Raw genomic sequence first — 11,365 nt, forward strand, 5'->3', positions numbered from 1 at the left:
GGTTTGTTGGCCTCTGTAACTGTTTGTTGGCCTCTGTAATTGTTTGTTGGCCTCTGTAACTGACTGTTGGCCTCTGTAACTGACTGTTAGCCTCTGTAACTGACTGTTGGCCTCTGTAACTGACTGCTGGCCTCTGTAACTGACTGTTGGCCTCTGTAACGGTTTGTCGGCCTCTGTAACTGTTTGTTGGCCTCTGTAACGGTTTGTTGGCCTCTGTAACTGACTGCTGGCCTCTGTAACGGTTTGTCGGCCTCTGTAACGGTTTGTTGGCCTCTGTAACTGTTTGTTGGCCTCTGTATCTGTTTATTAGCCTCTGTAACTGTTTATTAGCCTCTGTAACTGTTTATTAGCCTCTGTAACTGTTTATTAGTCTCTGTAACTGTTTGTTGGCCTCTGTAATGGTTTGTTGGCCTCTGTAATGGTTTGTTGGCCTCTAACTGTTTGTTGGACTCTGTAACGGTTTTGTCGGCCTCTGTAATGGTTTGTTGGTCTCTGTAACGGTTTTGTCGGCCTCTGTAACTGTTTACTGACCTCTGTAACGGTTTGTTGGCCTCTAACTGTTTTTTGGCCTCTCTGCCATGCTTGTCTATTCTACTGTTCCCCTTTCACTTGAACTGTAGATCACTTAAACTGTATAATTGTGAAAAATATTGCTGTCCCAAAATATAACTGTCCCAATTAGGATTTCTATAGAAATCATTTTTGGAAGTTAAAACATTTACAACAGTCATTGCTTATTGTATAGTAATGGAGTGGTTTATGATTTTACACAAATGGAAGAATATCCACTTCTGGAAGAACAAAAATCAGGCTGCAACTCCATTCTAGTAGTCATATTTGCAATGCAATCTTTGCTATGTAATAACATGTTAATACAATGTTAAAGGCTAAAATGTTATTTATCATGGAAACTGGCCTACACTCTGATTTTAAGAAATGTAATAGATATAAAAAATGTGATGTAGCAGACAAAATGCTTTGTCTTTTCAAATTGAGAATTTTACCAAAGCAAGGCAATGATTTCATAAAACCCTTGTTTGTGTATCAGCAACAGCGCCCCTCTTTGTGGTTGCCAAGGTATGACTTGACTTGTGCTCCTTGGCACCGTAAGCACCTGGGGAACCACGTATCATGGTACTCTCTGACGTATAGGCATTCCCCGCGGCGTATGCGTTATGTAGTCTGTTCAAGGCTGACAATAACACCGGGTTTTCCTGAAGGTTGGGGGGTAAAGGAACCCGTAGACGGAAAGATCACTCACATTCCTGTGACATGTTAATATTGGTTTTCCTTTTTTAATTTGTGCATTCTCTCTATTAATACACAGAAATCTTTCCAGGAATTCCGAAATATGTTGTCGTGTAAACTTCCTGAACAAACAGCGAAGGAAGTGGCGGACAGGATTGCCATTGCTCTCCGGTGACTACTGGACTGTTTTTACACCTTCATTCTAAATAAGGAAGCAGCCTGTCAGACATATGACCAGCGTCCCAATTTGGGCTCGGCCAAAGTACCCCATCGCATCCCATGATTGCTCAACTCTACCCAATGAAACTCCTCTCCCCCTGCCCCATCTCACATGTGAGGTGACAGCGGCTGCACATACTCTCATCAGACTTGCAGCTCAGCGCCTGCTGCATACACTTGCTGGGTTGCAACTTTTTCTTCCTCTCTCTCTCCCCTCCCTCACTTTGACGGGCAGCAATGAAGTCCGAGTGATGTCATATAAGGATACGAGTGCCTGGCAATGTGACATAGGTTTTTGGTGAGTGGTATTCTCCACAGCCAGCGTTGCCTATCGAGAGAGGCGCCAGCGTTGCCTATCGAGAGTGGCGCGGAGCTGCAAAAGATGATCATCACCACCACCTCAAGCTCTGTCACGCTCTCTCCCTTTTCTACTCCTCTTTCGGGCTGTCATTTCATGCCAGAAGACCTTATCTGCCTTCCAAAAATAAGCCTTTACCACCATGCCGAAGGAAGAAAAACAAGAAGACAGGTATTTTTAGGGCCATTAACTTTGACCACGTGCCCCGAAGGTAAACTGGATGGCCATTGCGCAAAGGTTCTTCATCGGTATGTGCAACGAGGCCAGCACGCACTCGACGTTGACTGCAATTGTTCTCTTGGGGTCTCTATTGGGGATTGTGTCATCATATCCGATTCCAAGCAGGACTAATGCAACTTTATTGGAGCAAAGGTGGGAGACCCTCTTTTCCCGCTCTGTTCTGGGAATCTCTGGGGCGAAATCGGACATGAACTGGGAGAGTGACTATTTGATGGGCATCAAGAGAGTGCGGCGACTTTACTGCAACGTGGGCATTGGATTTCACCTGCAGATCCTCCCTGACGGCAGGATAAACGGTGTACATAATGAGAACCAGTACAGTGAGTCGCATCCTGAAATGTAATTCAATAGAGAACATATCATATGAGCGGTCCCAAGTAAAGGCGACTTGAGAGCTCCTTGTCGGTCTTGCATGATCTTTAATCATTGGGGTCGACAACATTGAATGTCTCTCAAAGCAAAGACAAATCTATTAAAAAACATTGTATCATTCAGTGCTAAATATCTTCCCAGGCCAAAACATGACATGAATGCTTGGACCAATATAGACGCCAACTTATTTTTACACTGGCTCCTTCTGTGGCCCAGAAAAGGATTGCCATGCACGCCAGAAAGTGCAGTTATGATAGATATTCATTTGGGCAATAGGAAATTAACAGCATTGCTCCCCAAATGATCCAGAACAAAGACGATGCATGCAGAGTAGCCACCTACAAGGTTACACCCACCGCGGCATCATGCACGCCTTTGTTCTACCGTAATCAAACGCATTGATACACCTGTCAATTTGACAAGGTTCCTCTGTATAACACCATGCTTTGTTTGACTAGGTCTAATAGAGATCTCTGCGGTGGAGAGAGGAGTGATAAGTATGTATGGGGTGAGAAGTGAGCTGTTTGTCGCAATGAACAGCAGAGGAAGGTTGTATGGAACGGTAGGTGTGCGCTATTGTGTTTCCCTCTTTTGCTGGCATGAGAGATAAGAGAGATGGAGAAAAACGCAATGTGTTTGAGATTAGCTAACTTCTTTGTTCATATGTTATTACCAATTATATATTTTTAAGAATTTGCTTTGTTAAGTAGACCCTTTGCATTATTTTGTTCTCTGTGAATCAAATATTACCTCACTGATGGGAGCGTTCATGAGGCACGGAATGATTCCATTGTAAATTATTCATAATTTCCAATTTCCCAGGTTATAACTTGTTTCAGTGTGGTCTTTCTGTAGCTTGTGTAGCATAATGGAAAGGGTGTTTGTAAAGGATAACACAAATTTAATCATAATTGAAATATGATCTGTTGAATAAGACGATATAAACGATGCCTATTGAACTCGTGAGTTAACTCTAGCCTAATAGTCTATCAATCATCTGATTGCTTTTCTGAGAGTTGAATGTCTGAAGCTATTTATTGAAGGAATCAATCAATGTTCAAGGTAGGAATACTAATCTAAAGAGAAGGTGCTTTACCATAGATTATATTAAGATTGATTTTATGGGCCAATGTTGAATTAAAATATTGCACCATATTGTACGTCTACGTGTTGGCGTACTGCTGTAAATTGGTCTGAATTGGCAAACATTTGGCTCTGACATTTTAGCCTATAAAACTGCACCCTGCTTTTGGCTTGCAGTCAAATATGTTTTAGTATGAAGATACAATAAAACTTCAATAAAATGCAGTCTCAAATAGCCGCCTGTTTCTTTTAATAGCCGGGCATCGTCACACATTTCAGCAAATAAACGCCTGTTTCGAATAAACGATGGGTCTAAATGCATTGTTTACACGTGAACTTCAGTGCATATGGTAAAGATTGCGCAATAAGGTACAGGTGAGCAACATTATTGCCATGGATGAGACTGCAGTGTGGGTTGACATGGTCGCCTCAATTACAGTGGATACAAAGAGTGAGAGAATGATGCTGAAGCTGAAATTGCGGTGTGTGATAGGGAGCCTAGTCATTGCAAGTCTGATCTGCAGTGGATGTGTTATTAAAATGTTTATACTGGTCATACTGGTCACAAAGTGCGGTAGTCTTTTCAACATGTTATTGAGCAATAGATGCCTTGCTCAAATGGAAGCCTCCAATTCAAACTCCCATTAGACAGATCTGCAAGTGTTATAATGTAAGCGCCAGTTGCGTTTGGTGACTGAAGCAAATAAACCGCTCTGGATATTATTTGAAGTTGTACAGTATGTAGAAACTGCATCTCCAATAGAAATCCCCTATCTCGCTTGTAGGTGATGTCATGGCAACGTTGGCTAGCTAAAGTCAAGCGCAGAAACGCGTCATCGGTACAATGGTCGTTTGGCGCCGAACTGCGCATGTGCAGGCCACTAATCAAAGGCACTCCTTTGATATAAAGTTGTTTTGACGAAAATTAAAACATGTAAGTGTCAATCTAGGTTGTGCCTTTTAGATTTCGAGAAAATTAACAACTAAGGAATCATTTTTTCACTTACCTCATTGACTTCTCAAGTGTTTTCGGAAGTCTCGCGATGTTGGGCCTCTGGGTTGATAAACTGGGACTGAACAGAGTAGTGTTTAGCTGCAGTAAACATCCAAATCTATTGCCGTGGAGGAGATCTACAATTTGCTGAAATGTATTTAATGTGTTCAGCTTGACAAGACACTGTAAATCAGCAGGCAATGATTCACCGTGACGTTGATGAACAAGGAGTGTCAGAAATCTTTTTAACCACGTTTAGTCCAGTCCTCTGTTTCCTCTGTATTTGGATTACTCTTGAAATTGTTTGTTGTCTGTATGTTTATGTTAGATCGGCAGAAAACCCAATACTCGAATCATGAAAAATGATCTAAAAAATGATTACTATAGAACTTGGAAATTATTGAATATGAATGACTGCATTACAACAGAAATTTAGAGCATGTGGTTTTAGAAGTTTGAAGTGGTCATTTAAAGCCAGCATGCAGTCTTTTTAATTAACATTTTTAATCCTCACTGTATGTCTATTTCATGGAAAATAACTCCAATTTTATTTTTATAATTTATTTCACTGCACCTCCTTTTGCCATTGAAATTATGTCTGATCATGTATGCGGGTTGATAGAAATGTACATATATTTACATATACAACCTCGATAGGTGGATAGAATCGTCTAGACTATAAAGCCTAACCCGCTTACCCCTTCACAGTAGGAGGATACATATGCAAATAAAAGATGACCAGTCATTGGTCAGAATAACCAGATCAAATTATGATGTCATGCTGTGGGCCAAAAACTCCATCCCACCTTAACAGGCTGAAATTCCAGGCATTTTTTTCCAAATGTTTTTATGCTAAAAGCTTTTTTGTTGACCTTGTCTCTCCATTTGCCATTTTTAGAAATTCTTCCGGGACGAGTGCAAGTTCAAGGAGACCTTGCTGCCAAACAACTACAATGCCTATGAGTCTTCGGTTTACAAGGGCTCCTACATCGCCCTCAGCAAACATGGCCGCGCAAAGAGAGGCAACAAGGCCACCACCGCCATGACTGTCACACACTTCCTCCCCCGATTATCATGATCAAAGCTGGCAATAACTCACTAATTTGCACATGTGGAGGTTCTCCAAGGTAATATAGAATTATACAATATAAATATATACCATTACAAAAGGATTGCAAAAAGCTAAACAAGTATTTATTATCTTTATATATGTATATTTGGATAGCTACCTTTGTATTAGAACTTATGTATATGCCATTATTTGCTGCTTGTCATTATCGATTGAGGAGTGTATTTACACCTTTTCTGGAAGTACATACCGGTCGTAACGGGAGTAAATCAAGATAGTTGCTTAGCCAAACTCCAAAACAAACAGATTTTTTACATTATAACGCTTGCATAGCTGTCGAATGGGAGCTTGAATCTGAGCTTCCTGGGCGTTCTCTAACTCATAGATACTGGGGCAGCTTCACCCTGTCTTTGGGGTGGATGACTAATATCCTTAGCTTTTAGGAGTGAAATGGATACTTTTTATTACCTCAAAGAACCACTTGACTGGATAAAGAGATGCATGGAGTTACTGTATGCTCAAAGTAATACCTGTTTAGTCTATCCATTCTCTGAGACCTTTGAGCACTTGCTGGTTCACTCCCCTGTGTTCAAGATTGCTATTATTTAGCAAAAAGGGGGATTGAGAACGAGACTACTTAAATGCACTTCCCTTGCTGAACGATGTGAAGGTGCCTTGGTGTTCCCACTTGTGGCCCTCTTAAACTTGCATGTAAGAGACACCCGCTGTAGTCAGAAATAGGGCTGACACTCCGAGGAGGGCCTCAGGGGGGCAGGTCTATCTCTGGTTTATTTTCTTTTTCTGTAATTAGATTGATTAAGTAATATACACTCTCTGGTACACAGAGAGAAGACTAGAGGAGAACTCAGCCATGAGTGTGGGGAGGTAGAGAAACTCAGTTGCCCACCCACAGTAGAAGTTTAACCGCCATGTGAGACTCTAGTCTCTCCACAAGGTCATTTAAACACGGTGGGGCAGTTATGTGTTACAGACTGGATTCAAACCTCCTTTGTCTCAGAGCTCATTTGCATCATAGCTTGAAATGAACTGAAAAGGGGACTGGCATAAGAACGCACAATAAAACATGTATCTGCTCACAAACTAGTACACTGCTGAAATGCCCAAAAGCTTTAGCATTTGGCTTTGGGTGAGTGTGTGAAATGTAAAATTGCAAGCTTTTGTGCATCGCCATACATAAAGATGTCTATTAAACCAATGAAAAATGATGTAAATATTGACAAATGTGAATCAGAAAAAAGAACCAGGAACAAGTTGCTTAGTTCAGGTTGCACAGTGACCATCCATGATGGTGCCTGATGTCTTTTTGCTTGTTGAGAATCGTTCCCATACATTATTATTTATTTAGTTGTTTAGTGTGTTTAGTGAAATCCCATAGACCCCTCCCAGATCAGTGTGCTCTGCAGCAGCACTGCAGTGGCAGAAAGTTGTTGGAAGCGGTAGTTTGATGGTTTTAAATGTAATTACGGGAGGCTCAGTTCCTGGAGTCAATGTGTAGCACTGGACTGAAGGACAGTGCAGTGCCTCATAGTTAATAGTGTTCTTTCCTCTGCTGCTGGTTACTTGAAAACTGAGGCTTCTCACTCTGCCCACCCCAAGTCACCCTCTGGGAATGTTCTCTTTGGTGGAGCCGAGGAGGAGCAGGACTATTTTAACCTAGAAAAGACTTATGGGATGCGGCCTGCTGTCGCTGTTTGTTGAATCCCCTGCAAGAATGTGTCTCATCCAGGAGGACTGGCTGCTCCCCACATACTCCCCTTTAACCAGTACCACCCCGGTCTTCAGATACCCCTGTGAAACCCCATGGGGCTGGAGGGACCTTGGGATTCCAGCAGTAACCCAGGAGCTTCTTCTCCTGCTTTTAGTCCTTTTTTAGTTCACAGTCCGAGTCATGGACCAGTGTTGACCCTGACTCTGTGTCCAGGGAGGTCTGCTATTTGAGTCACCCCCCTCCCCCTTTCACCCCCACTCCCATCAAATCAATGTTTGTCTCTATTTGATAGTGTTATCTCTCTATTTGATTAATTTGCAATGAATTTGATGTAAAGCTAGTTGATTGGTTTTAAAGGGACATACAGGGCTGTGCTGGGTTGATTATTTATTTATGGAATTCTTTATGCACTGTTTGAATGGTCTCCATAGAAAGACCATCAGTGGCCTCCAAGACTTCCATCTTGTCCTTAATTGCTCTTATATGCGTGGCTTTAAAGCTACAGTCTGTGATTGGTGCATCCATTTTTGGACTTTAATTGTAATGTAATGAGCCTTTATAGCCATTTATTCTTAACGAATATAACTTAGAAATGCCTCACGACCTTAGTTAAACAGTCTTACCCCATCAGAACCCAAAATATAAGCTTGGTTTATTCCACTGTTTGTGAACAATGTAATTGTAAACAAACACTGTGGGTTAAAAATAGGTTAAAACTATAAAAACTAGTGGCTAGGCAGCGTTTTGTCTTTCGAATCATAGACTGTAGCTTCAAAAAAAAACTGTCATTGTCACTTTTCACATCTGATTGCCTGTCTGAGAATGCATGTGTCTGAGATCTACAGTTATTTGAGTTACGTCTTTAATTTCTCTTGCCGAAGTTCAAACACTTGGTTTGATGCGTCTCTGCACTGCATTAATGTGAATGCAGATTTCATTTTTGCTCCTCTCACACCCCTTCCCTCACACACTTGTGCGTAGCCTACATCCAAATACTTCCAGGGAGGGGACCTCTGCAGACTTGATGCAGTACTTGAGACAAAGAGCAAAGTCACTGCAAGTCTCTATCCTCCCAGTTCTCTGTCTCTACAGCAGGCCTTGTGGGCCACTGTGACGTCAACCAACCAACTGCTCTTCAGGAATCACCTGGCTCTGCCTGAGAACCAAAGCTCTGATGTCAAAAGACTTGTGGACAAGAGCTTCCAATCCTATCTAAAACAACCCTTCCCTTACACTTTCGCAATATTAACCGAGAGGTCTTGGAACGGTTATTTAAAGATTTTAGTGGCACATTGGAGTATTGCAAGGGAGTTTCATATTGCAGTGTAAATGTTAAACAATTTCCACAGTTTACAAGAGTCCGTTGAGGTTATTTTCAGGAGTGATGGAAGCTTTCTCTAAAGGGCAGCACCTACCTGTACACTTACTAGTGGTGTGCAACAGGAATTTACTTTTTTTAGGCTGGATTGTTATGGGCATACAATGAATCTGTCACATGGTATAGTGGCCTGGATCAAATCTCCTTTTCCTAACTTGTTGTAATGAGAATATATGTACTGGAAGTAAATCCTATTGTTTGTCTATTGGTTAAAGAGTGGTCTCAGAGATCAGACTTAAGACGTATTGCCGCTGTGACTGCATGTGGTATTACATTAAAACATTCTGGGATAGTTATTGACATTGGTAAATGTACAAATGGAAAAATTAATCAGATACATTGTTCTGATAAAAGTGAGTCAAATATCTTTTTAATAAGTTCAATGTGAGTTCATTTGAACAGCTTAATCCTCATGTCAACATACCAGGGTGTGAAGTGTGTGTGTGTGAAGTGTGTGTGTGTGTGTGTGTGTGTGTGTGTGTGTGTGTGTGTGTGTGTGTGTGTGTGTGTGTGTGTGTGTGTGTGTGTGTGTGTGTGTGTGTGTGTGTGTGTGTGTGTGTGTGTGAGAGAGTCTTGCACACCCTCCCTCAAAGTCAACAAGATGTCAAAGGTGCACCTTATCAGAGATCTTGAAAATATTGAAAGTAGTGCTGCTTGTGGAAAGTGAAGGTTTGCTACCGTCAAAGTAGCTTATAAAATGGTGTCTTTCCTATGTCTGAGCATGGTAACGGGATAGTGAGGCAACAAAAGCTGGAAGCCTAAAGATTACAGGTTCATATTCTGTTCCCTATCAGACTTGACCAAAACATACGACCACAATAAATTCTAGTTCTTTTTGAAAATGATTTGTGAAATGTGTCAGTGAACTTCAGCAAAGAAGGCATCCTGTTATCGTGCTCGATTGGGAGTGTGTCTGCATGTGTTTCCCTTGTGTGTTTTGGGAAAACCTTCTTTCTCTTGGTTTTGTACCCTTGCACAAAGGGGAGTGAGCTTCCACCTATGCCCCTTCTCTTTGTTAACATATACCTCACCTTCTGCCTTAGTTTGAATTTGTTATGACGATTGTAAAATAGTAGACTTCTGCAATCATTTATTTCTGAAAAACTGTCAAGGGTACGTAAGAATACTAATATATTGAAAATGTTTTTCCTTTTATTTTTGTACGTATGTGCTGTGCACAGCATTCTACTGTATTCCTGAGATACCAATAAACGTTTGTTTTATACTTGTTGTTCTCTTGGTTTCTTATTGAGCCCGTGGCTGTATGGGTTTGTTAAATGTGACAGAGAATCATGTACACTTGTACACAACTTGATTTCCTCCTAGCACCTCACTCACAAAGATGAGTGAATTACCAAACATATAGTGTGTAATGCACACTGACCAGTGCACTGTGCCCTCTGCAGCCTATTGCAATACTTAAGGTGATCTACTATTTTAAGGTTCAAGGGCACTGCTCTGCAAAATGTGACCCCTGAACCCCCTTATAGAATGTTGACACTTCTTATGTTGAAGCACCAACAAAAAAAGGCAAATCTGCAGTAGTTCTTGCTTTGACAAGTGTCTAACATGAAATCATCATGTCTGAAGATTAGATTAGATCAACTTTATTGTCCCACCAGGGGGATTTCAATTTAGTCAGGTAACAAGACCAAGTACATAAAACATAGAAACAGAATAATAAAATGAATTTGAAAGGGCAATAGGCCAAATATATGAAATGAGATAGTTATGACTGGTCATTTTATTTTTATTTGGCCCCACACTAGAAACCCCCTGTGCTGTCCATATTGCGACATAAATTACCTTGTGGTTCCCTCTACTGGTCAAACTCTGTAATGGTGGAATTGTTTGCGATGGACAGTCGGCACCAACAACCATACTTTATTTAAGGGGGCCACTCATCATCACATATACACACAGTGTAATGTTAATTTGGAGCTTAATTAGTCATATTCACGCATGGATTTATGTTTTTATAATGAAATAGAAAACGTTAGATAGAAATACAGCATAAGATAAGATTTAAAAAAACTAAAGAATGACACAAACTGAACAACAAAAAAGGACCCCAAGGAAACGCAAAGCTAAAAAGATGTGTTTTAAGATCTCTTTTAAATATGTCCACAGTTTTACCACCCCTCAGGTTGTCTGGAATGCCTCTCCATGCTTCTTGGTCCTTGGCTTTGGGATAGTTAAAAGGCCAGTGCCATTGGACCTGAGGGACCTAACATAAAAGCATGTCTAACGTATTGAGGTGCACAATCGTGGATAGATTTAAAAACCAATAGAATCATCTTAAAATTAATTCTTAAACTCACAGGCAGCCAATGCAGAGACCTTAAAACCAGTGTGATGTGTGCTCTCCGTCTGGTCTTGGTCAGTACCCGTGCTGCAGCATTCCTTATGTTTTGCAGTTGACCAATGGCTTTCTTGAGTAGACCAGTCTAAAAGTACAAGGACAGATTATGATGATGAAACTTTTTGAGTTGGACCAGCCCCTCCCCCCTAGTACATTTAGATCTGTCCTTTAAGGAGCCTAACGTTACCATTACTCCTTAAAGTCCAACAACCTTATGTTATTTTCAGCAATAGACTGGCTCTGGCAGCCCAAAACAGCCAAATACTCCATCTAAACATGAAATGATTTTCAATTGCAATATGTTTCTCCCCTT

At 41.0% G+C, this 11,365-nt stretch overlaps 1 protein-coding gene across 1 annotated transcript; it reads left to right on the forward strand.

Moving 5' to 3' along the window:
• The first annotated feature begins 1,597 nt into the window (after positions 1-1,597).
• On the forward strand, positions 1,598-9,902 carry LOC124014625 (fibroblast growth factor 4B-like). The gene is made up of 3 exons (XM_046329849.1): positions 1,598-2,385; positions 2,896-2,999; positions 5,413-9,902. The coding sequence occupies exons 1-3, from the start codon at positions 2,046-2,048 to the stop codon at positions 5,590-5,592; spliced, it is 624 nt and encodes a 207-aa protein (XP_046185805.1). The 5' UTR covers positions 1,598-2,045; the 3' UTR covers positions 5,593-9,902.
• Positions 9,903-11,365: the final 1,463 nt, after the last annotated feature.

This window comes from Oncorhynchus gorbuscha, linkage group LG25 (genome assembly GCF_021184085.1).
Source record: "Oncorhynchus gorbuscha isolate QuinsamMale2020 ecotype Even-year linkage group LG25, OgorEven_v1.0, whole genome shotgun sequence".
Classification (NCBI taxonomy): Eukaryota; Metazoa; Chordata; class Actinopteri; order Salmoniformes; family Salmonidae; genus Oncorhynchus; species Oncorhynchus gorbuscha.